This window comes from Protopterus annectens, chromosome 3.part0 (genome assembly GCF_019279795.1).
Source record: "Protopterus annectens isolate FY-2018-M chromosome 3.part0, PAN1.0, whole genome shotgun sequence".
In the NCBI taxonomy this organism is placed as follows: Eukaryota; Metazoa; Chordata; order Ceratodontiformes; family Protopteridae; genus Protopterus; species Protopterus annectens.
Genome location: NC_056731.1, coordinates 588,512,275 through 588,540,090, shown reverse-complemented (window position 1 = coordinate 588,540,090; position 27,816 = coordinate 588,512,275). Strand labels below are relative to the sequence as shown.

The 27,816-nt window shown below is 38.4% G+C and overlaps 1 protein-coding gene across 1 annotated transcript in view; it reads right to left on the bottom strand.

Moving 5' to 3' along the window:
- The window catches only part of EGFR (epidermal growth factor receptor), a 1,653,396-nt gene that overhangs the window by 76,121 nt on the left and 1,549,459 nt on the right, over positions 1–27,816 (bottom strand). The window contains exon 25 of the mRNA XM_044064990.1: positions 7,881–8,048. Coding sequence (XP_043920925.1) covers positions 7,881–8,048 — 168 coding nt within the window. The remainder of the gene's footprint in view (positions 1–7,880; positions 8,049–27,816) is intronic.

Below are 27,816 nucleotides of genomic sequence, written 5' to 3'. Positions count from 1 at the left end.
TGTCGATCAGTATTTAACACAGGAATGATTAAGGAGAGGAGAATTTTAGATCAAAAGACGAAAGGCAAATATTGGCTGCTCAAGACAGTAGACTATGTACACGCTGATTTACAAAATCCATGGAACATGTCAAAGAAACAGATGAATGCAGGTTTTGTAAAACAGAATTGGAAACAGTCTCACATTTTGTTGCTGGGTGTAATACAGTAATCCCAGAAGGCCTGTATACATGAGGTTATTCCAGGAGCATTGGAAGCATGAGCCACAAAGCATTATAGAAAATGATGAAGTGTATATCACATGGGATCATCCATTACCAGTAGTTAAAAAAATAGATGTGAGAAAATCAGATATAGTAGTCCAGGAAAAGCATCGATCGTTGAAATTTCTGTACCCAGTGATAATACTGTCTTATGTACAGAGACACACAAAGTCATAAAATACCAGGATTCACAGGCAGAAACAAGGGCAATGTGGAAAAAGGATACCCAGACAGTTCCAATAGTAGTAGGAGTCTCATAAAAAAGACTTTACAGTTGTACTTACATAAGTTACTGATACGTGTAACTCCATACGAATTGCAGAAGGAATCAGTTCTGGGCACATTGTGGGTGCTGCAAAGAGCATTTTTGGCTAACATCAAAGACTGAAGCAGTACTAATTTCATGAACTTTAATCATAATCTGAGACTTAGGAATGGGGTTCATTCCCTTATTAGAAACCCAAAACACGTGGAGAAATTAAAAAAGGCAGAAACCAGTGCCTGATACCTAACATAGGAAACAAAATATATTCAAGTATCCTAACAGATGCCTTGCACTGACAATGAAAGTGTGACAGGGACAAGTCACTGAGTCTAGCAATCTCCTGTCATAAATCTGCACATATATTTTATAGATAGAAGATTTGTGACTCTGAGAATGGGGTGGGAGTACAATTTATTAATGTCTGTACTTTCAAGGTATCGACACACATCCTCTTAATTTCAGCTGCTCTCACAGTGTGAAAAAATAAACTGAGAAGTTAAGTCAACAATATTGTCAGCTTGAGTAAAAATTCAATTACTGGCTGGTAAGTGCACTGCCTGGATGCCAGCAAGGTAGAAATCTAGAGAATCTGAAAGAAAATCAACCAGAAAAGGTGAAGAGAAAATACTTTCTGGGACGAATCCTGCAGCGGCTCAACAAAAAGCAGTTCAAACTTCAGGTTTGGTACAAGAGATGGTTTCCGGTAAGTAATTTAGAGGAAAAATAATTAAAATGTACTCAGAGGTGATTAAAATAAGGAAACATTGAATGATTATGTCGACTCAAACAACATAAGGCTGGAAAAAATAGATGAAGCTTTAGCTTGCTATTCAGATGAACTGATCAAATGGCAGAAATCAGAGGGGGAAATAAATGTTGGCTTAGAAGAGTTGCTTCAAAAACTGGCAGAATTAGAATACAGCACATGGAGAAAGCTGAGATTTTCTGCGTAGCAGAAAAAAACTGGAAAGAACAGAATGCATTCATTTTATGAAAGTATAAATCAAACCTGGACTGGTACTGCACAGCAGGCTTTGTTAATAGAAAAGGCATGCTGTGTGTATACTCCAAACTTGACCTTGAGCAAACAAGCCAAGGCCTGTATTAGAAGATGTAGTTATACCAGCAAAAGAAATGATCCTGACAAAACAATGGCAGAAGGGAAAAGTATAAAAAATTGGAGAGAGTGTTTGTGGAAAAAGATTATTCACTCTACACTAAGCAGAACAGAAGCAAATGTATCCCAGAAGTCAAGGAATATCCAGAGGCAGGTATGAGATTCAAGCTGCTGTATCCAACTGTCTTCATTATAGTTTTTTTTTTTTCCCTACAGGATCCAATACATTTTTAATGCAGAACAAGCTAAGAAAGAAAGAAAAAAGTTTATTCAACAAAAACTGAGACAGCAAACAAAAGGGGACTCTACTTCTCATTCTACTGACATTAAAGTTCATAGAGGGACTTTGCCAGTCAAACCTTTTCCAATGTTTCAAAGAAAAATGCTTGAGAGACAGAAAAAAAACACAGGAGTTGACTACAAGAATCAGAAGTGGATCGGACTTGAACCAGAATCTGATGTTGGGAGATGGAGACAAACAGGAAGGAGAGCAGCAACACTGAAATCAGTGAATAAATGGGAGATGGTAAAGCATCCATAATGCTAGCGAAATGTGGCCTTGCAAGAAAAAGTGGCTGAGAAAGACTGCGCTTTTGTTGACCTTGTTAAATGTGTGGGCTGACTGTAAAGCATGTACCCTGCTTTGCCATTAATGTTTAGAATGTCACTAAAAGGGGATAAAAATGTATTGTGAACAAAACAATTTTTGTTATTAGCACTGGAATAAAACATTTCATGGCATAAACTGCAAGTTACAAATTGCAAAGCAGTTTTGTGCAGTGTGTAGTCAACAGTATTTTAAATGTGGGGGGAATCTCTTCAATGACTGTTGCATGTGTTAAAGATATTAAAGTAAATAAGTACTTTTGTTTTTGCAAGAAATACAGGCTTTACAGAATAACGAGAAGAAAGACTAGACAAAAGCAAGTTTAATGTTTATATGCTGTGACTGTGGGCTACTTGGTGCGGGTGGGGTGTAGAAGTGCACTTACATTATACGTACAGTTTAAACTATTTTCTTTTATTTTTATAAGAGTGGGCATGGAGAAGAACAACTCAAAAAAGGAGAAAGAAAAACAATTTCAATAATATGTTACTACAAAGAAATGTGCAGGTTGTGCCTGTTTATTATTAGCACCATCTGCAGTCACAGCACAAAAGAAGGCTTTAGGAAACATCTTTGTGTAAAACACTACTTAGCATGTCAGTTTTAAACTATTAATGAAAAGATGTAGAAATCAGCAAGGCAGTGTGAGAAGTGGATGCCTGAAGGACAGAGCATGACTGTTTTTTTCAGACGTGCCATGAAAATCTGGCTTAGCGTCATTAAGATCAAAGTTTTCATGATAAACCTAACCTAACCTATCACTTCTAGCTCTCTCTCTTACTGCTTCTTACACATTTTTTTCCGTCATATTCCATGCTAGTTAGCTCATGTTACACTCAATTCCCATAATCCCTTATTACTGTTCTTTAATTGATTTATTAACTTCCAAAGTTCACACACCTTTATCTGTATATTTACTTACTTCATGCCTAGTGCCTTGGTTCAGGAATGTATTGACCTTAGTCTTACCATATTTCTGTTTAGTTTCTTGCCATAATACGTGAAAATTTCCATATATGTATTGTATTTCTATCCATTCAAATTTCCATATATGTACTGTATTGTATTTCTATCCATTCTATATATTCCTTTATTGCATGTTGTGTAATTGCTTCAGAGGTATGTATACTTAAAATGTGATCTGTGTTTGTTCTTACTATTTGTTTACTTAAACATTTTTGGAAGCTTTTCTCCTCAGGTCTCTGCTGAAAAAGGGCTTCTAAGAACCCAGACAGACTAACCTGGTTAACAAATGTAAAAATAAATAAATAAATAAAATAAAAAGCAATGCCTATAAGCAAAACGCTTTGCATGTGTGTAGTTACTAAGAACAAAAGATGATTCTTAAAGGAATTTATGCACATTGTCTACTCAGCATATCACAAATACAGTTTTAATGTTGGCATTGCTGTCCATTTGACATGAGACATCTGCAGTAAATAATGTTAAATACCATACAAGATACTTGCATAGATCCCAGACCTCAAGGACGTAAAGTGCATCAGCAGAGCAACAAAGTCCCTCAAAATAGCATAGTCTTACAGGCTGTATGTATGGCAACTAGTACTAAACCATTAGGAACTCATTTTTCACTACTGAATCAATGAAGAGAGTTAAAAGAACTGACAGATCATAACCTCACTGCTATATTCAAAAAGGAAGATATGAAAACACGGTGTACAAACTAGTGACACCTTGTTCATTACCACAGCAAAACTCATCATCTTTATTCTTCTGAATGCTTGCCTCGTATATTCACAAAATGTATTTGCAGAATTTCACTGTGGGCATAGTCTCAAGGAAAATCAGCATCTTCTTCACTGCCAAGTATATCCAACAAAGGTACTGAGAGCAACAGTGGGCCCTCTCATTCTCCATCACATAACCACTCACCCTAGTGTTAACCTAAAAATGCGTTTTCTCAGTTGGATCAACACCAGATCTAAAGTTCTATTTCAGACACCTCCATTCAAAAATGTAAGTTTCCAAGGCAGATGTCATTATTCATATGAGAATTCCATTGTAGACATTTAAGTATAGCTCGGGACTTTTTCTCAACATCAAGACGGCCAAGGTGTTTACTTCGGGTTTGTAATGTCTTTCATATGACACTGTAGAACTCACTATCAAATGGCAAGCCACACAGTTATTTTGTTAGTTTACTCACTTATTTGTTAACCATGTAAGTGAAATGGTTCTTCTTAAGCTCTTGTTTTCTCTCTAGGACATGGTCTACAGACATTTGAGTGGTATGGAATGTAAAGCTGTGGTACTTCATCTGTGAAACTGCATCCACATATCCTTAAAAACAATGTTTCAATAATGTTTAGACATGAGAGCATACAAGCTGTGTTTTATGGACATGGATAGTAAGATGTAGCAGTGACAATGTTTTTAGTCCTTTTAGTTTTATACAACATAGGGCAGGCATATTTTATCAACCAGAGGACAAGTTGTGGATAGCAATGTATAATTCATTGTGGAAAGGGGTGAAATGGGGGGGGGGGGCTCAAGAAATAAGGAGAGACTGAGATTTTGGGCCCAGATCCTAAAGGAGAATGACAAACATACAGAATATAGTCATAAAGCAGCAGAAAGTATTTTAAGAATTAAGCCAACAAGGAAACAGAGAAGAAAGATTCTGCTGATAAGGATGACTACACTTAGGGATATAGATAATAGGCAAGAAGGGGGTGCAATTTACTTAAGAAATCTGTCAAACGAAGCAAGTTATTGTGAGCAAATGATTATAGTGGAAAAGCAAAGCATTAAAATGTGAAAAGGCTAACAATTAATTTGAACTGCAGGCTAGAGATAGCCTTCTCTCTCAAGGGCTGACATCAGAGTACAGGCAAAAAGGAAAATGGGGGTCCTAAGTGAAAGCCCACCCTGCTAAGGGTTTTTAGTAGAATATGGAACAGAAGCTGCTGTTAAAAAAGGGATAATCAGTAAGGCATATAAAATAATTTAAGATAGTCATAGAAATTAATCAGAGGGGGTTAGAAAGGATTGGGAAGAGAGACTGGATAAGCAATTCACAAAGAAACAATGGGAGGATATATGTATGGCTCCCAAATATGCAACAAAGTGTAGAAGATTTAAGATCTGTACTTGAAAGTACTTGTATAGATATTTTTATACCCAAAGCAGAATCCAAATAATTTTTCCTTAGGCAGATTACAAATGTTGGACATGTGATGGGAAAGAAAGAGACAATTGGGAACATATTTTTGGGAATGTAATGAGTTGGCAGACTAAGAATTCCCTGCAGACTACACTGTCAGAAATACTGGGTGAACAAATTGGTATAACTAAAGAAATTATTTTTTGATGTGGGATACAGAATCGGAATTTTCTAGTCATAGTAAGTCCTTGCTGAATTTAATTCTGCTGGCTGCTAAAAAAAAAGCAATTACTAGAAAATGGAAATCAAAATCTAAACCAAGCATACTAGAAGTAGTAAATTCAGTCACAGAGAACTGAAGTGTTATCTTTAGAAAAGTTTAGGAGAAAATTGCATAGAGAAACTCTGAATTGTGGGAACAATACACGCAGAATAATGTTTTGGAGGAGGATTGAGGTTTAAGGGAAAGCAGGGGTTGAATGTAATATGTAATGTTTGAATGAATGACTGCATTGAATATTATATGCAATGTATAATGTTTGCAACTGAAATTATGTCAATATAGTTTGTTTTCATTTAAATAAATGTATGACTGTCTATGCCATAAGTGATAATTCAGTAATGGTGTTTCTTGTTTAAAAAAAGACATGAGAGTATAGTTCAGCTAACTCCTCTGCTCATTTTAATATCCTCAAATATGATTGACTTACCAACATTATCTATAGCGTTTGAAGAGAAACCATTAACAATGATATTAGAAAATGCCCCAAAACTATCATCAGCATTCTTATTAAAGCCAAGCGTTAAGGTACTGATTATCAGTTATCATTTCCTCCAGACAAACACTTCATTCTTTAATATTTTTTTTTAATTTTAAAAAGCTGTTTTTTTCCCACTATGTATAATCTATGCATATCGTTAGAAGCTTTTCTCCCTGATCCTCTTCTGAAAACAGGATTCTGCACACTTGGACTTTTCCGGTCATCATATGCAAGGAGTAAATAAAATATTTCCGTCTCACCCAAGTCAAAAGAATATAATCACAATTGGTCATAAAATGTCTACAAAAACACAAATCGCATTGATGGTACAAGACTTAGCACCACCACAGTCTAGCAGGAACCATCAACATCCTTGTTCAAACATAAATGTCTTGCCCTATAAGCCAAAAATAAACAATAGAAATACGAAGGACAGAAGAACCCTGAGGCATTAAGCAGCCTTTAGAAACTAACTCTAGGGTCTGAGTAATCTCAGCACACCTCAGCAACTCAGGAAGTAATTATCACACTGAAGATTCAAGTGTGACTTAATATATTAATTGAGATAGTAAAACTCTCATTTACAGTGCAATGAAAATTAATACAGGTAGAAAAACATATCAAACTATAAATGCACCTAAGAATGGAGAAAGCAAATGTGATGTACCCATTTTTCTGTTACTGTTCAATACTGGCTGATTTTTAAACATTGTGACAATATTTTTTCAGTCACTAGTTTATCAGATATGTTTTTTATCCCAATTCATGCCATTTCTCCTGGAGATTTGCAGTGATGCTGGGCTATTATCATTTACATTTCAAACAACAGAGGTCACTAAAATTGTGAAGAATTAATTTTTTTACATGGCAAATTATTATATTTTCCAAGCTTCATTTTGCCGTGCTGATGATTATGAGATTATTAATCCTTTTCCCCAACCATATGAACCAGAGTTCCTCCTTAACCCAATTCAAGTGTAACTTGGACAACTGGATGGAGAACAGGAAATTCATTTTTGGTTTGGCATCTACATCAATAATGGACACAGGCTGCTTGTAAATGGCTCATTTCCCAGGCCCCTGCATACACTTGTCAAGGGTACCAGAGATGTGGGATGCAGGGCTATGCTTAAAAAGGCACTTGTAGTCAAGTAACCTAGTACCAACCTATGGACCTGTAACCTAGTTTAAACGTTGTTTACAGTGCTTGCATACACTTTTGATTTGCTACTGCCCTTTCTTTTTTAAAATAACTAATATATTTCTTGAAACTGGATCTTTGTTTTTATGAATACAACTTATATTCTGTATCAAACAAACCAGAGAGAACTTGTAGAATTTAAAACATACAATAAATGCTGGTGTACATACAGACATATAGAATGAATGCAATGAAGTAGAATCCTTAATATCCAGCTGTTTCTGTTTTAACTATCCAAGATCCGAATTACAACGTATTAGAAATAATACTGCAAGAAAATGACAGTGCTACAAATGATCAAGTAATGGTCTGGTGAGGCTGTTATATCAAAGTATAACACAAGTGTAATTTGTAGCTAGTGAAATGAAAGAAATTAAATATATTTTTTCCTGTGACTTTTAAAGAGTTGCATCACCACCTTATGTGAATTAGGAGATGAGCAGAAGTAACCTTAACAGTACCATTACATTTAGTTCTCTTTAGCTAGCAAAACATAATGTGATCTCTTCTTCTGGACATAAACTGTCTGCCTAATGCCTTTACCATAGAGTTGATGAGAGGAGTTCTGGAAGTGGAAGGGCTGTTGAAAAAACCTTGGTGAGGAACTAGGTACTCATCTGCATCAACCATGTCTTCTGTGCCTTCTTCATCCATGAGTGAACGGTAGAACTTGGAGTCATTTGGGCTTGGTAAATGCATGGTTCCATCACCCTGAACATAAGGGAAACAAGGAAAGCAATATTAAAAATTCACATTTTTGTCATAACGAATGGCAAATGAATACAGTTTTACACCACCATGCTCTCTGATTAAAGAATATAAGTCCAGGTCCATACATGCAATTTAATAAGCATTCACTGAAAAAGAGGGTAAGGATGGTGAGAAATCAGAACAAAACATGAACATGAGGTGCTGTACATGAAATTGATGCATGAAAGGAACGAGGCAACCAAACTTCCAGGTATTAAATTCAATTCTTCAGAAATGAGATATGTTGACTGAGCCAAGGATTCCTGCGGAATCTTTAATCCTCATCCTTGTACCTACAGCAAAGTCAAGCATGGCAACACTTTATGAGTAGAGGCTGTAAAGATGCTAAGCTATGAAAAAAGGTGACTGCATAGGATTTTATGAAGAAGAGAGAGCAACAAAGAACAGATATGATGCCTTAACAGAATACTCTCAAGCCGGGAGCAACTCACCCACCTCTTACACCTGCACTCATGTTATCTGCTGCGCAAACATTACAGAAATAGACTAGCGTAGACTCCATGGCACAGAGGGATAAAGCCCTGATAATGGCACAGGTTAGCAGAGTTCAGTTAGTAGCTTAGTTACCTGCAGAAGCTGGCTAGAAAGCTGGGAGTGAGCACTTGTTGCCAGGTCACACATCTTGGGAGGAGGGAGGTCGCTCTGTCTCATCACATGGTTGATACACAATAGGAGCACTAGGAGTTCACCTAGTGCAGTTCAAGCCTACTGAGCCCACACTAAGTACCAAGGTGAAATCTGCCATGCTTTCCCTTGGGAGACAGCAATCATTGAGCCTGGAGAAGCTCACAGTGATGGGCAGTGGTACCAGAGGGAGAGGGTAGGCTACTCCCCAGGACCATCAAGCTGGCCCAATCTCCAAAACTCAAGTCTTGCTGGGGGACCAAAGGCTCTATCATGATTCCCACTCAGGAATACATGGGCTAGGAATGTTTGACTTCCCCGGAATTAATGGTCCATTTTAGGAGTAGATAGGGGAGCTATTGGGCAGAGTCCTTGGGGGAAGCAAAACAACACAAGGTTATTCACAGTGCCTTGCAGATTATCATCTTTAGTACATCCTGAAAATTTGGAATTGTCTCAGAGATACCACAGACCAAGCAGTTGTTGTAAAGAGATGTAAAAGGGCATGTATTCTTATATGGTATTATAAAATATAATTATGCTGAACAAAAACTCTAACAGCAGGTGACCTCAGAGTCTACCAAGTCAGGCAATATATTTACTTACGGTAGTTTTCAGTGCTCCTTCATTATTTTATTTTTATTTTACATTTGTTGACCAGGCTAGTCTAATTGGATACATATCCTTTTTCAGTAGAGTCCCGGGGAGAAAAGCTCCAAACAGTAAAAAAAAAAAGATATATATATATATATATATATATATATATATATATATCTAATATATATCCAATGTACAACAATATACATGTAATATTGTAATATTGAACAGATGATTTCAGATAATATTAGTCACTTCACTGTTAGCACATTCTTTCAGTTCATTTCTATTTACAGAGCAAATCAAAAGTGTTTTTAAGATAGTATCTGGTTAAAACTCTTCAAGAAAATAATCATTATATCTTGCTTACTTAGCTTACATTGTAATTTCTTAGACATAAGTAACAAGGAGTGAGAGGTAGAATGGAAGAAGAAGAAAAGAGAGAAGGCATAGCAGTTACAGTAAAGGTTAGTCAGGGTTACAGGAAGGACAGAGCCAGTGTTATTTAAGATAGATTTTGAGCTTTTGTTTGAAGATAGTACGGGAGGAGAGTGATGTTAGATCACTAGGAAGAAGGTTCCAGTGTCTCCCAGCTGTATTTGAAACGAGAGAGTCACCAGCCAGGTTTTGGATTTGCTTATACTAACTAGTAGTTTATTAGAGGAGCGTAAGGTGTTCAGGTTTTTGTAGGGAGTGACAAGGGAAGATAGTGTTGGAGTATTATGAGGCTGGTACAGGGTCTTATGGATAATTGTAAGTTGGTTAAACATTAGCTGATTCTGGAGTTCCAGCCAACCTAGTTGTAGATTCTGACAGTGATGGGTTTGGAAGGGTTTTCCAGTAGCACATCTGGCAATGTTGTTGTAGGATTTAGCCAGTTTTAGAAGATTATTTTCCGACAGGTTAGTATAGATAGGAGAAGCATAGAGAAGTGTAGATATAAGGTGGGAGTGGGCAATACTGGATCTGGCAGATGAAGTAAGGAAAGGTCTGATCCTGTAGAGGGAACCCATTTTTTGTTGACTGTTTTTACTGCACTGTTTATTTGCGTATCAAAGGTGAGGTGGTTGTCAATAGTAACACCTAGTTTGGTAGTTAAGTCAGGTGTTATGAGTGTGCCATTGTTAGATGTAAGTGTGAAATCTATTTGGGTGGACTTGTGAGTAGAAGTGAAAAGTAGGAGCTTTGTTTTTTTTTGATTCAAGATGAGGCATCGTTGAAGAAACCATGTTTCTACTTTGTTAAATACTGTTTGTGTTTTTAATTGCAGTTCAGATGAGGAATTGGCTAAGCATATTATTGTCGAGTCATCTGCATATTGTATACAAGTATCCTGAGGGATTGCTAATTGTAAATCACTGAAGATGAAAACTGAGAAAAGGAGAGGCCCTAAAATGGAGCCCTGAGGTACACCTAGTGTGACAGGCAGATGGGAAGATAGGTGATTCTCCCAGAACACTGCTTGCTGCCTATTGCTGAGGTAGAAACTGAACCATTTTATAGCTGAGTGTCAAGAGAAAGAGATTTGAGAATATTTAAGAGCAACTGGTGATTAACCATATCAGAAGCTTTTGAAAGATCAGTAAATAGAGCAGAGGTAAGAATATTGCTATTTTTATTTTTGTTGATGGTGTTAGAGAAGGATAGGAGGGTGGTTGTAGTACTATGCAATGGCCTAAAGCCATGTTGGCACTCAGCAAGCATGTTATTTTTAGTTAGATGGTAGAGAAGTTGATTATGCATGCATTTTTCCATTATTTTTGCTAAGGGGGAAAGTAGGGCTATTGGTCGATAGAGTGTTCATTAGTGCTCCCACCTTTGTGTAGGGGGATAATGTGTGAGATTTTCCAGATTACTGGTATTGTTCCCTCACTAATGGTTCTGTTGATAAGGATGGCTATATGATAGGCTATTGCTTTAGCTGCCTTCTGCAGGTATTCTGCAGGTAGTTGGTCAGCTGATGGAGTGCAAGGTTTTAGTTTATGTATGATTTTGCAAATATAGTGTGTTGGGATGGGTTGCATTTGAAATGAAGGGGGAGAGCTAGAATAGGAGGTACGAAGGGTAGAGCTATCAGGAGATAGTTTGTACGCTAGAAATTGATTGGCTTCTGTAAAGAAGGTATTAAAGGCATTTGTAGCTTGTTTGGGGTTTTCCTGTGTACTACCTAGTGGGGTTGGTGTTGTGGTTTGACCTAGGTGAAGCAATCTATTGATGCTTTCCCAAAACTTTTGTGGATTATTCTGGTGTTTTTGTTGTATTTCTTTTATAAAAAAATTTTTATCGGAGATCAAAGCTTTTTGTGACATTTCTCAGCTGTCTAAATGTCAGATGATCTAAGTCATTTTTGGTGGTTCTCCATGTGTTCCAGGCTTTGTTTCTGAGTAACATTTTCTGTCTGGTGCCTGTGGAGAGCCAAGGGGCTGGCTTAGACCTAATTCGTAGAGTTCATTTTGGAGCATGCTGGTCAAGGATGGTTAAGAATTTAGTGTTAAAGCACTGAACAGCCTCTTCAAGTGAGATGCTTTTTAAGGGGGACCAATTGCCTGCACCTAGTTCATTTTGGAATAGTTCACGGTTAAAGTGTTTATTGGACCTTATTGTTTTATATGTGGCTTTATGGGGAAAATGGGTTTTTTGCCTGATTAAGTAGGTTAATGAGTGGTCACTGATATTATCTGGGAGAATTCCTACCTTATAAGTAAGGTGTTTTTTTATTTATAAGAATCCAATCTAAGATACTTTCCTTTTTACTTGGTTTGTTAATTCTAGTTGGGGAGGAAATTATTTGAGAGACCCTCTGCAGGTTGATGAGAGAAGTAGGATTTCATTACTGATACACTTCCAGTCAATAATGAAATCTCCTAGTATTACAGTTTTTTGTGGAAAGTATGGTGATAGGGAGCTAAAGATATCCTCGAGTATACTGATATTATTCCCAGGAGATAAGTAGATACATATGATGTAAATGGATTTAGTAGAGTTTAGCTGAAGTTTGGAAGCAAGGATTTCAGCATTGCTCTCAGGGGGAGGTTTATACTCTAGGGAGGTAACTTGTAGGCTGTTTTTAAAAGGATAGCTACTCCCCCACCCTTCCTATTTCTGCGGTCTAACCTTATTATATTGTATCCTGGTGGGGTAATTTCAATGTCCTGAGTATAGGGTTTTAGCCATGTCTCTGAAAGGCAACATATGTCAAAGGATTGCTCATCCAGTAGAGCATGGAGGTGAGTAAGTTTGTTGTTAATACTACATATATTGAGATGTGCAATATACAATGAGTTTGTAAGTTTGGAATTTGTAGATGAGATAGGGGGGCAGGGTGATTGGTTATAACTGTATTGGCTGGGCCAGGATTTGGGTGAATGTCTCCATCTAGTAATGAACTGTTTTTTAGTCTAAACCAAGGATTATAAAAATTGCAGATAAGGTATAGAGCTTTCCTAGTTTGCAGACTATTGTACTTGATGTGGGACAGTCTGTGGTATTTTGCTGGTAGATAGCTAGGAGCAGAGATTATGTTTATGTGAATGAAGTTGGTGTTAAGTATTAGTGTAGTTTGTTTGAGAGAGTAGTGAGGCTTAAGGTATAGAGAATGTTCAAAGGATGTTAAGATGCAGGCAGTGGCTAAAGAAGATAGAAAAGTAGTGATAAGTAGCAGCTTGAATTGAGCTGTGGTAGTAAATTAAGGCATGGTGAATATTCTAGCAGATATTTAAAGGTGTAGGTGAGGTAGTAAGGCATGGTGAGTATGTGCCAAAGTTTTAGGTTACTGAAGTGGAGGGGAAGGTTTATTGGAATCACGTACAGGGGTGTGGTTTGATAGGCAGGAGGAGGGAGAACTATTGATTGGCTGTGGTAGGAGGAAGGGTGTGGTGTATTAGTATAAGTCTACGACCCCTGGGCGTGGGTGGGAATTGGGGGCAGGGTAGGGGAGCAGAGTGACCTCACAGGGAGAATGGAGCGGGAAAAGCCAAAGCTAAGAGTCGGGATAGGAACAATCAGAAAATGCAGGGAATATGCATAGATTTGAGAAAGCACAAAGGGAGTGGAAGAAATGACAGAAAATGCAGAGAGCAGTTGTAAGGGAGTAGGGAAGCAGGAGATATAGGGAAAAATCAGCACTAATGAGAATAGGAAAGATGCTGTACCAAAGGAGATTGTTAATAATAAGTAAAGGCTGCCATCTAGTGGCAAGCAGCAATATAAAGTCTCTAGGCAATGGTAGATCCCAGGGCCAGAGAAGTGAACTAAAAGAGGGGCTAGTAACACAGGGAGAAGGCTGAAATGGGCCAGTAAGTAGAGTCAGACTTTGGGAGGGATTGGATGCTGCAACACCAGATACAGAGCATACCCTCACCACCTAGTAGGGGGGATGTAAAAGGCTTCTGCATTAGCAGTTTACCAGCAATTTACACATACTTTCAGTAGTCCTTTAGTCTGTAAAGATAGGGTGATTCAGGGAGTGGATCGCTCTGGTCCTTTACTTGTATCTAGCCGCCGGTGTTCTTTTACCTTCATCTTGTTACAATTGTCACTGTCTGTTCTGTATAGTTATCTACTTGTCTGTTGTTTGCCCAAACACTGTTGTCTGAGGGTTCTTTTTTGTATTCAATTCACTCCATTTCTGTTCAAAAATGCCGTCTCAGGAATATTTTTACCTTGTTGTCTTCCAACCTCATGTCTATCCTCTAGCCATTTTTCTGAAGGACACTGCCCACTTTCAGAATTTTTTAATTTTCTGGAAATACCTCATTTATACTACTTATTTATTTTGTTAGCTAGGGTATTGGCTCAACCCCAGATGAATTCATTTCGGCTACAGCTGGGGAAATACAGTTTTACATAACTAAAAATTGAAGTATTCAGCATACAATGATTTTATAGGATATGTTTCAAATATACAGGCATGGATATTGGCAAAGCTAAGTTACTCTCACTTTCAGTACATCTATAGCACAGATGTAGGAAAGATATGAAAATGTAGTATGCAAACAATACGTGAACCTTGTTAAACAGTGATGATTATAAATATAGGAAAAGCATATCAAAACTGAATGTGTAATAGCAACAGAATATTTTTCATTAATATATACATATATACACACACACACACACACACACACACACACACACAGTACATACATATAAAGATGATGTGATTCAGACTGACAAATAAGATTGTAGTGATACAAGTGGAGGAAACTATATTTTGATAAAGTTTAGGTCACTGCAGGTTGTTTAAGACAGAAGCTGGCAACTCTTTGGTGCTCAAGCAGTACGAGTGGTGCAATGTAGTTCTCTAACTGATGCACTGATGTTCTCTGAGTGGTGCAGTGTTGTTCTCTTACTGATGTTCTCTGAGTGGTGCAGGGTAGTTCCTCTTACTGATGCAGTGATGTTCTCTGAGTGGTGCAGTGTTGTTCTCTTACTGATGCAGTGATGTTCTCTGAGTGGTGCAGTGTAGTTCTCTTACTGATGCAGTGATGTTCTCTGAGCGATGCAGTGTTGTTCTCTTACTGATGCAGTGATGTTCTCTGAGTGGTGCAGTGATGTTCTCTTTTGAAGAAGTAGAAAAGCAAGAGGCAGAGTTGCAGGAGAGTCGGCAAGTCACTAATGTTTTTCTTAGGAACAAAGTCGAGGGGAGGTAGCCAATATTCTAACAATGGATGCATAATATTTTTATCAAAACCGTATCTTTCTGCTGAGAAATTTTGCATATAGAAGGTAGATTTATCTTTCCTTTAATGTTATTGATGAGTATTGACAAAGTGTGGGAGATAGGGTTAGACTTAGTTATTTGAATAAGAATAGAAGTTCAATGCTTTTGTTGCTGTTAGTAAGTGACGGTGCTCTGTTAGAAAGTTTTATGTTTTTAACATTTTGTAGTATCCCAGAAAATATCACTTTCATTTTTGTCATGTTCAGTGTCAGCTGCTTATTTTCAATCAAAACAAAGAAAGAAAATCGGAACTGCATGAAGGTTCTCAAGAACTGTTTTATAGTAAAAAGCGGCTTCAAAGAACAGTAGATTATCACTGAGAAGAACAAGGTTGTAATACGCAAGACTGGTATGACAATAATAAAAAGCTTGAATAGAATTAATGGATAAAGTTTCCATGTCAGACACCAACAGAGATACTTTAACGTGAAAAATATGCATTGCTAGGCTAGTGGTAAATTTTATGCCAGTAAGGTAGTCTAAGAACCAACTGATTGTGCAGAAACTGAAACTGGAATCAGCAATTGAGCTTACTAGTAGGATATAGTTTATGCTATGTGAAGTTATGTTTGTTAGCTTTATTAAGAGTACTGTCAGTAAGTGTGAACAGGACAGTCTGGGTGTACCTATTTATTTTTCTAAACTATTTTGATGAATGATGAGAATATCTGTCTATTTTTGTGATGTTTCAAAGTTGGTCTGTCTTCAGTAGATGATGTTCCTTATGATGTCTACGAAGACTTCAAACTGTCATTTCATTAAGAACTAATTCCACATTGTCAGTGCACACTACACTAAGTGAATCATCATCAGAGACATGTACACTGGTCTTCACAACTTCTGATGTCTGCTTGCCTCACTATTTCCTTATCCATCTGACATTCTTCAAAGTTTCCTCTCAGTCTTGAAACATCGGGTGACTGTTTCTATTATGCTTTATCAAATAACTTTCATATAGGCAGGTCCTAAGATACATGAAACAGCAATATGCATTTCATTGCATTCATAATTAGTATTGACAACCAAACAACTCAACCTAGACAATATAACTCAAACTTGATATTTTAGTTAACTTAAATGCAGGGGTGGCTGGTGATTTCAAAGCACACTGTGGCTGCAGACTGCAAATTAATTGGGGGTAGGGTGCAATGTATTTGGGCATGGTCAATCCTGATGATTACATTATTAAATAAATAGTTTGACATACATCAGTGCTTTCCCAGTTTCTATTCTAATAAACCGCTCTGTTATGGAATCCACAGTCCCTTCCATCTGGAAGCAATTTTACACCCTTCCAATACACAAAGGAGAAAACTCTGCAGATATAACAAATTTTAGACCCACAGCCATGCTTTCACCTCTCTCCAAAATTCTGGAAAAATGTATACACAATCAAGTCTTACACTACCTTCTGCAAGAAAATCTACTCACACCTACCCAGCATGGCTTTCGTCCCATGCACAGCACTACAACAGCTCTCCTGTCTTTCTTAAACTCTGTATCATTAGCTAGATACAGTAACAAACTTATTTCCTGCAGTCTCCCATAAACTTCTTCTCCTTAAACTAGCAAACTTGTACTTCTCTCCATCCACCATATCTTGGTTTAGCAGCTATCTCTCTGATGGACTCCAATCAGTCAAATGGCTCTCAACTTTCTCCCCATTCTCCCTGTTAAAACGGGTGTTCCACAAGGCTCCATCCTTGGGCCCCTTCATTTTAACATCTTTACCAACCTTCTCTACTCTTCCTGTCCTGGATCCTCACTGATACAATACCCAGATGATTCTACACTTACCACCATTGCTGAATCACCAACTCAACTAAAATCAGACACACAGTCCTGTTTTAACTCTGTAGAAAAAGTACAGTTTTGTACCTACCATAAATGTAGATGTTCGAGGATCCACATTGCTGCAGTCATAACCTGTGGGTAGTCCGCTGTCCTCGGTTGGCCCGAATACCAAAGTGTTAGGCTGGCGTCGGTCATAGTTGCTCAGATCTGACGTCAGTACGCAGAGGTACTAAAGCACATGACCGACGCCATATCCTCAGTCTTTCTTGCCCCAGATGTCAGAAGGCCTAAAAAGGAAAGGCCATAGCCAAACATAGAAAATACCCAACTACCAATTACAGAAAATATAATCACCCCAAAAGCAACACAGCAACCCTAACCTACAGAGGGGAAGGAGGGAGGGTAAATTGGACTGCAGCAATGTGGATCCTCGAACATCTACATTTATGGTAGGTACAAAACTGTACTATGTTCTTCATCTCACATTGCTGCAGTCATAACCTGTGGGTAGAATCCCAAAGCAAAGGTAAGGGAGGTTGGCCAAATCAAAAAGCACTAGGAGCTGCTAACATGCCCTGTAAAACTGCAGTGGAAAACCCAGCCCTAGATTTGGAATAAAGAGGGAGATGGTAATGTTTAGTAAAAGTATGCACTGAACTCCAAGTAGCTGCCTCCAAAATATCCTTAGTAGCTACTCCCCTTAAAAAAGCAGTAGAAGTGGCAGTAGCCCTAGTGGAATGAGGTCTAATCCCAGCCGGAACCTCCTTTCCATGATGAGAATAACAAAAAGCAATACAATGGCTAATCCACTTAGAAATAGTTTGCTTTGAAACAGGTTTTCCTTGTGAACCCAAGGCAAAAGAAATGAATAACTGTTGAGACTGCCTGAACCCTTTAGTTCTGCTCAAATAATAACATAACTGCCTGTGAATATCCAAAGTGTGCAAAATTTTTTCCCCTTTATTTTGGGGATCAGCATAAAAAGTAGGCAAATGAATAGATTGGTTCAAGGCCACATCAGAAACAACTTTAGGCATAAAAGTAGGGTTAGTGCGGATACCCTATCCTTATGAAATATTAGGAAGGGTTCAACTGCCATTAGAGCCTGTAATTCAGATACCCTCCTAGCAGACGTAATGGACAACAAAAAAAGCAGTCTTCCAAGACAAAAACTTCAACTCAGCTGTAGCAGCAGGTTCAAAAGGAGGTAAAGTCAGCTTTTCCAACACAAAATTGAGATCCCAGGAAGGAGTAGGAGCTCTACGTGGGGGTCTTATATTCTTTGCCCCTCTAAGAAATTGCTTAAACAAAGGGTGAGAAAATAATGGTGGGTCACAGTCATAGTGAGCAGAAATGGCTGCAGCATGAACTTTCACGGAGGAGAAAGACAAACCCTTGTCTAATAATTCTGTAAGGTACTGTAGTGTAACACTCAAATTAGGCCGTGAAACAGCAAAGCTCTTCGCTGTGCTCCAAAGAAAAAATCTCCTCCATTTATCAGCATAAACTTTTCTTGTACTAGGCCGCCTGGCTTCCAAAATGACATTTTAAACTTGCTGAGGAAGCTGCGACCCCCCAGGGTCTAAAACAGAATATGCCAGGCTGTCAGATGCAGGGACTGTATCCTGACATTGAGGAAATGACATTGAGGAAATGATTGCTTGCCTGAGACAAAAGGTGTGGAATTGGTGGCAAAGGCCAAAGAGGCTCCCGAACTAAACTCCTCAGCAAAGGGTACCAGTGCTGACGTGGCCAATCTGGAGCTATGAGGATCATGCAAGGCTTGTCCTGTCTGACCTTCAAGAGCACCTTGGGAAGGAGAGGCAGAGGAAGAAAGGCATAGACGTGAAGGTTGTTCCAATTGAAAGATAGAGCATCCACTTTCCAAGCTTCTGGGTGAAACATCTTTGTGCAAAATTTTGGCAGTTGGAAATTTTGTGGGGATGCGAACAGATCTATGTCTGGAGTTCCCCAAGCCACTGTCAACTGTTGAAATACATGGGAATCCAATTTCCACTCGTGGGGATCCACTAGTTGCCTGCTCAAAACATCTGCTAAGGAGTTCTGTGCTCCTGGCAGAAACCTTGCTTGAAGAGTGAGGTGCAAACTCAGAGCAGTCTCCCACAAAACCATAGCTTGTCTGCATAGAGGGTACGAATGGGTTCCCCCCTGCTTGTTGATGTACCACATGACTGTTGTGTTGTCTGTTTGAATCAACACCTGTCCCGGTTGAAGTAGATCCTTGAAAGCCATCAGAGCAAATTGGACTGCTAACATCTCCTTCATGTTGATATGCAAATGCTGTAGTCTGGGAGGCCACGTGTCTTGAACCCATCTCCCATTGAAATGTGCTCCCAAGCCATGTCCGAGGCATCTGTCGTTAGGATCTGACTCGCCTCTGGTCGGGTCACAGAGAGTCCCTTGTTTAGGTGACATTCCTGAGCCCACCACAAAAATTCCCTTTGGATGCAAGGTATTATCTGAATGACAGTGTCCAAATCGTGGCAGTGTTGAGTCCATACACTTTTGAGATACCATTGTAGCTTCCTCATATGTAGTTTGGCATTGGGAAGTACTAGAATACAAGATGCCATGAACCCCAAGGCTTGAAGGACTGTCCTTGCAGTCAGCCTGGACAGTAGGGATAATCTCTGAAAGTATAGGGAAGATTTCTTTGTTTGTCCGGGGTCAGAAAAGCCATCTGAGAGGCTGTATTCAGTCTCACACCCAGAAAGCACATGTCCTGAGAGGGTACTAGACTGGACTTTGTTTCGTTCACAGAATACCCTAGGCACCTTAACACTGCCATTACATACTGTAGATGCTGAAGTAACGTGACTTTGTCTTGAGCAAGAATCAGGCAATCGTCCAAATAAGGATAAATTTGTATTCCTCTTAGTCTTAAGAAGGCTATCACAGGAGCCAGGACCTTTGTGAACACCCTGGGCACAGTAGATAAGCCAAAGGGCAATGCAGAGAACTGATAATGAAAAGTACTAGCCTGAAACGCAGGAACCTCCTGCAGCTGGGCCTGATAGGAATGTGAAGATAAGCCTCTTTGAGATCCAGAGTTACCATCCAGTGATCTTTGCCTAGCAGAGGCAGAAGTTGCTGTAAAGTTAGCATCTTGAATTTTGGGATGTCTAGGTATGTGTTGAGAATAGACAAATCCAGAATTGGCCTCCAAGTGTTCCTCTTTGGCACAAGGAACAGGCGAGAATAAAATCCTAGGCCTACTTCTGACGGAGGTACCACCTGAATAGCCCCCATTTTTAAAAGTAAAGAAATCTGTTTGTGAGCCTCCAGCTTTTGCTGAGGAGGTACGTCCGGCATGCCTTTGAAAGGAGGCAAGGTGTGAAAATAAAACTTGTAGCCTCGATCTATAATGTCCAACACCCATTTGTTCTGGGTGACCAAAAGCCAATTTTGCTTGAAGAGTGCCAACTTTCCTCCTAGAGGAGCTGCCAGACAGGAGGAATCTGGCAGCTGGAGATACAGGTCATTGGGTCTGTTTAAAAGGCTGACCCCTGCCCTCACCAGAAGATTGTGCAGGAGAACTCCATGTCCTAGGTCTGAAAGAACCCTGAGCATGAGCTCTGCCCCTACCACATCTAGATCTGCCCTTAGACTGGTAATCGGAAGAAGGATATGCCCATCCTTTTGCAGGCCAATTTCTGCTAAACTTAGGGGGCTGCACTTGTAAAAATTCCTTAACTGTCTGCATGGACTTAGCTTTGTCTTCCATTTTCTTCAAAACTGACTCCACAGAAGAACCAAAAGAACTTCAGATTGGAGGAGCATCCAAAATTCGAGCTTTAACATGCTCTGACAAATTCTGATCCTTAAGCCAGGTGTGCCTACGAATAACTGAACCAGTGGCCGCCACCCTGGAAGAAGCCTGAAGAGCATCAAAGCCACACTGCAAGGAATGCTTACCTACCTGATCAGAGGCATGAACTAAATCCTGCAATTCCTTACACTCTATACCCTCAGCTAAGGCATCTACCTTAGATTTCAACTGACTTAACAGAAAATTCTGGTACTTCAGCATATGAAACTGGCAATTCAAAGCCCTCATAGCTAGTGTGGAGGAGGTATACACTTTTTTACCCCACCTATCCAAAGCTCTAGAATCTTTATCCAGAGGAACTGGATTCTTTACTACAGAAGCCCTGACACCCTTAGGTCCCTGGCTAATAGTTTCTGGGTCAGCTCTAGGACTCTTATATAAATATTTATGAGCCTCTGGAACTCTGTAGTATCTGTCTGGCTTGACAGGGGCCGGAGGTAAAGAATCAGGATTAAGGGAAGCCTCAGAAAAAACATCCTGAACAACATCTAAAACAGGGGGAATGGCCAAGGGCCTATGCTGTGGTAAAAACAAAAATTCCCTAAGCCTCTTACAAGAATCGGAGAAATCCTGACCTTCCCACTTAAAATGCTCCCTCATGGAATGCAGGGTTTCAGAAAAAGAAAAATCCTCTGGAGGAGAAGCAGAAGGACAGGAGTCCTCTGCATTTGAATCAGAATAGGGAGGAAAATCCTGAATGTCCTCAGCTGAAGACTCAGAGTAATCTGAGGAATGCTCCAAACCCTCCACCTCTGTCTCCACCCTAGGTCTCTTATCAGGTGGGGGCATAGAACCTCTGATTAAAGTAATCAAATCCTCTGCCATTTTTAGCATATGTTTTTTAGGAACAGAACCTGCAGAACTAGGGCTGACGCCTGTGCCAAAAAGACCAGGCCTAGCTTTAGAAGGCGCTTTAGTGACAGAAGTAGAAGGCCTAACAACCTTATGTAAAGAAGGAACTACAGAAACTTGAGAGGCCCCCTTGGCCTGACCTGACTCCTGAGAGGCCAATTCCTGTAATATTAAAGGCTCCCCCTGAGACTCAGCTGAAACCTCGGCTGGATCCACTGATTCCACCGTATTTCCAAAGAACCGGCATCCGCAACGGACGACTCATCCTGCTTAGACTTTAACGATTTATCTTTTGCCGGAGGATCCGGCGGCATGTTGTAGTTGCACCGCTTGCAAAACCAAGTCTAGCACAATCTAACCTGCGTTTAATGGTATTAAATCTAAAGCGACACCCGACGCTCAGGCCCCAAGCAAGGAATACAGAGAGAGTGGTAGTCTCTATGAGGTATCTGTTTCCCACAAGAAATACAATTATTAACTTTTTCTGACATCTGGATTTAACTGAGGCAAGAAAAGACAAAAATATTCCCCAACGGGGTACTTAGCCCAACTTGGTCTTCGGTCTGAAACTCAGAATACGAAAATTTCAGGACGCCGAACGGCACTTGCAAATGCTGCTTCTGCTTCGGACCATGCGGCAAGAAAGACTGAGGATATGGCGTTGGTCATGCGCTTTAGTACCTCTGCGTACTGACGTCAGATCTGAGCGACTATGACCGACGCCAGCCTAACACTTTGGTATTCGGGCCGACCGAGGACAGCGGACTACCCACAGGTTATGACTGCAGCAATGTGAGACGAAGAACATCTGGCTATCTGAAAACCAACTTATCCTTAATCTAAAGAAAACCAAATTACTACTCTTTCTCCCTAAAAACCTTAACCACATAAAGTCTTCCTTCTCCATACTGTCACAAAATAATACTCAAATACAGGTGGACACCAGTACAAAACTCTTAGGTTTTACTATTGATGATAGACTAACCTTTTATTTTACACATCAATAATTGTATCCGAAAAACACATCTCAAGCTAGGTCTCCTCTATAGAAACAAAAAAATATCTTACCAAAAGAGCAAAACAAACCCTTGCAAATGCCTACCTCTTACCCACTTTACTTTATAGCTCCCAAATTCTCACCAGCCTCAACGCTGGACTACTAAACAAGTTAGAAACAACTTATAACAGGATTGCCAGATTTGCTGCCCAAAATTCTTACAAGTCCCATCACTATCTCTCACTAAAAGAACTAAATTGGCTAGAATTACCTAACCTGCTTTGGTATAATCAGTTTCTGATTATTCATTCCATTCTCTACAAACCCTCTTTCTGTCCAAATATCTCAGCTCTAATATCTCATTACCTACCCACTAGATTACTCTGCAGTTCTGAACAAGGCCTACTAAAAGTCTACAAACTAAGGACCAAAATGGGTCACCTAGTCTATAGCTTTAACCCTTCCAAGACCTGGAATAGCCTACCACTAGATATAAGATCCCTTGAACATCACAATCAATTCAAAACTCTACAAAACAATACCTTCATGAAACATGTACTTGCCAATGTAATTATCCCCAGTAAACATTCTCCTATAACCTTCTACTTCTCTTCTCTCTTCCTTCCCTTCAATACACAAAACTTACTATTTTATCTTCTCCTCTTGGTACATCACTTTACAAACATAACTAGTAAAATATTTCAGCTATGTAACTATTGCACTATTATGTATATAATATGTAATTATGAATGTATCCCTCTGATGAACGTATTTCTATGTATTTCACTTGCCACAGTTTAATGTATGACACTGTAATTCAATAATGTGTGGTACTGATGAATGTAATGTATGACACTGTAATGCAGTAATCTGTGGTACCGATGAATGTATTTTTATATGTATTCAATATGCACAATTTCTATTTTCTGTTGGAGCTTTTCTCCTCGGGCCTCCGCTGAAAATGAGCATTTGTAGCCCAGTCGGACAAACCCAGTCAACAAATATAAAATAAAATATGTACCTACATTGCTACTATCAATAACAGACAAAAGGATCATCTCTTCAAATGCTGCAGTGGCACTGGGGAAAACATATGATCAAATGAAATAAGCACTGCCTAAAGTAATTTACTTCAACTTTTCCAAAAATAGTACATGAAAGCAAGAGAAGCTGCACTAGTTTTAGACTCCTCATATTTCAGAGGTTTTTTTTTCATTTTTTTATACTAGAATGCAGGTATTTGCATTTTAGTTTTGTTCATTGTTTTGTGCTGTCCATTATTATTTGCATAGATCTTTCAGACATTCTTTAACACTGTCACAACTTTTGCATTATCAATCAAAATCAAAGATTACAGTCCTCTTATGTTTAAGAGCATGCAATGACAAACACCAACAATAACCACAGTGAGGCTATTCACAGTTATGTATTTCAGCTTGTTTCCAACAATAACACTTAAAGAATGCATATAATGGCAGAAATCCTCATACACAATGAATAATCACAATATCAGTTATACAAGAATATGTTTCATCTTGCATGTTATTTAGCTCTAGTGTAGCCTCACTTGTCATGTGTATATATAAAGAGAAAACTAGTTATACAAGAATTACTGCTCTAGATATTGGCATACAAATTAATAAAAAGGGCTGTTGTCACAACTTCTTACGTAAGATCTGTGTCAAAGATCACTTTGCATGTTTATTAAAAATAAGAAAAAGGATTCAAGCTGGAATTGTTTGTTTAAACCAATTTATTAAAATAAAACAAGAGACGAGCATTTTTGCCCTTGTCAGATCTCCATTAGATTTCTTCCATACTACAATGTTTCACATCTTGATAGTGTTAGCTTATTTCTTCTGTATCTTTGTCTGCTATGTATATACAGTATGTATAATGTAAGCATAATTATTACTATATAGATAACATTTAGATTGCAAACTTCATTCATGGAATCTTTTTTTCTGCTGTATGTACTGCATATTGTCTTTGGGCCCAGTTTGTGGCTGAAAAAAAGCACTTGACCAGTCTACCTATCAGGGAAACAAATTCAAATAAATAGATAATAAAATGTATGTAAATGAGTCACTAATACATACCCATGACTTAATTATACTTCATAATTATACTTTTAATATTAAGTGTGTTCTAAAGTCAAAGCCGTTGGTATATTTCTGTTTGATGGCACTGATGTTAAAGAATAAGACCTTCAGGGCAAGCTTATAAATGATTTTAGAAGCTATTACTTCAACTTTTTATTATATTTTAAGAGACTGACTGCTGTATGTTAATATATATCATTAACACATTTTTTTAGAATGTGAGACAGATTTTGATATGATAAGAAGATTTACTTTTTACCCAGTTCACAACTGATTAGGTAATGTAATTAAGGCTAATGGTATTTAAGTAGGTGTAATTATCTCAAAAAGTTTTTTTCTCAATAGAACAAATAAATTGCGGCCATTGTCTGATAAAGCCCTTACTGTGTCCCACATGACTGTTATTTACCTAGCAGCACAGGCTTTGGATGGGCTGGTGGGAGAGGATGGAAGTGAATGGCTGACATTTGTTCAACCATTCCTGGGGAGGGGGCAGCCTAGCCTTGCTCCAAAAGCAACATTAAGAGACTGGAGGGCTCCATGTTTCAATAAATATACCAAATGTTCAGAAGGTTGCTCAGGTGTGGAAGTGTGCATGTGCCTCCCAAAGGCAGGGACTGCATAGCTTGCAAGGCTGCCACTGGGTGGTGCAGGTTAGGGCGCACACTCCATCTGCAGTATGACTCTGCAGCATTCTCAGTCTTCTCACTAGCCTCATATGGGGATCAATTTACACTTGAGGAGAGGTTAAGGGAGGTCCTGAGACTCCACGAATGAAGAGATGTACTGATGGTGTGACAGTCAGACTGAAGGAGATAAAAAAACACACAAAACAAAGAAACACTGAAGTCTCATTTAATAATGTCTTAGATGCCACACATTTCAGAGTTTTATTTTTTCTGTTTTTTATACCATAGTGCAGATATTTCTGTTTTAGTTTTGTTCATTGATTTGTGCTGTTCATTTGTACTGCCATGGATCCTTCAGAAGTTCTTTTGCCACTGTCTCAACTACTGTTTTATGATAATGCTGAGGGAATTGCTGGTTTTGGCTCCAGAAGTACCCAGACTGATATTCAGAATGGTTTACAGTCTCAGAGTTAGCCACCATGTAATACTTTGACTTGAACAGAAGTCAGCATTTTGGGGTGCACTGCACGAAATTTAAACAGTACCATCAGTATTGTTGAGTTATTATTGAAAGAAGAGAAAATTATACAATATATGACTTTATAATCACATAATTTATATTTTAAAGTGTGTCTCAGTGTGAAAAGACAGGTAAGAGCACTGTGTGTGCTGTTACAAAGGTTAAGAGTACTATTAAAAACTTTAAGGGGAGACACAGATGCTGGGATTGTGACCAATTTCCTTTCATTTTTGAGGGTGAACAAATGAATACTGGTAGTAATGGTAAACAAACTGCTTTTCATTACAATGGCAATTGTTCTTTGAGGGTCTTCTGCATTTGGTTGATTGTATTGACTGCAAAGCATTTTAAATTGGTAATACTGATTGTATGTTTAAGAGAAGGATTTATGAGCATATTCAGTGAAAACATAAAAGATCAGAAACACCCTTTATAAACATATTATTACTTGGCAAAATTTTAATGTTTTAAAGTTTGCAACCATGGAGATTATCCCAGCAATGGAAGAACATATGAAGTAAAAAAAAAACTAGCGAAACCAAAACACCAGGGATCAGAGTTGAAAACGCCACAAAGAAATAACAAACCCACTCTGCTGCTGCCTCACAAAACGTCCACAGGCATGAAATGATCTAAGGTATTGGTAAAACACAGGTTCAATACTCAAGACAGTCAAGTAGCATAAAAACTATATGAATCAGGTAAAAAAACAACTATAGTATACCCAACACAGTCGAGCGCTTTCATCCTGCTCTAGGACTTTAACAGAACTGTGTTTACTAAAACCCACTCCCTCTTTTATACAAACAATAAACTAATTAAGATTTGAATCCTATTAACCCTAAAGAGACTTATTAAAAACACAAAAAATTTTAGTGTTTCTGTGAACGGAAAAAATGTTGTTTGCTAACCAAGATTCTTCCCTAGTTACAAAATAGTAGCCCTATGTTTCAATTCAGGTTTTATAGATACATTATCGTTAATGCCTTGGGTTACCATGGCATTAAGTCTCAATTGCCACATCATTTCTGCCCTCTCCAAGTTGTTTTTCCAGTTATCCTCTCTTGGGTTGTTACCAGTAGCCTCCAAAATACCAAATAGGAAAGAATGATTGGGATTATTTTTGATGTGCCTGTATATAGAATTATTTTCGTCATGTTTTCCCACAGCATACAAATGCTCATAGATGCTCCTCCTAAAAGTTCTTTCTGATTTATCTATGTAAAAATGTTGACATTCCTGACAAATAGCTATATAGACCAGTCCTTTCGTAATACAGGACCCTGTTGCTAGTTTTATCTCCCTATCCCTTACTTCCAATAATACTGAGGTTCCCACTAAAATGTACCTGCAATATTCACATGTTCCACATTTAGTTGTCCCTCTCACATTGTTCGTAGCATTAATGGGATGTTCCAGTAAAAATTTTAAATTGTAGTTAGTTTTAAAAACAAATGCTGGTTCTTTTCCTACTGTATCTGATATTTCCTCATTCCCTTTAAACAACACCCAATTTTTCTTGACAATATCCCTAATATTATTACTTGTTTCTCCGTAAGTCACCACCATGGATTGGGTATAGTCTTTCCTTGTGTTAGTTTCATTCTCCTTCACTAAATAGGATCCCAGCAGGGGTTTGTACCTACTACCCCACTCGCTAATAACTTGCTCACAAATGGGTAGTACAAATTCTAATGGGTAACCTCTTTCAGAGAAGAATGTTACTAGTGTGCCCATTTCTCTCTTTATTATATCAGTGTTAGAACACATTCTTGCTACACGAACCATTTGACCCTTTACTATATTTCTTTTTGTGTATAGCGGGTGGCTACTTTTAAATTCTAAGTAATCGTTTGAAAAAGTGGGTTTTCTATATATTTGAGATTTAAATTTCCTATTTTCTTAATTCTTATTAAGTAAAACACCAAGATAATTAATATGATCATTATTGGAAGTACCAGTAAATTTAAAATATTCACTTAAGTTATTTAAATATTCCACAAATTCTTCATGTGCGTCTC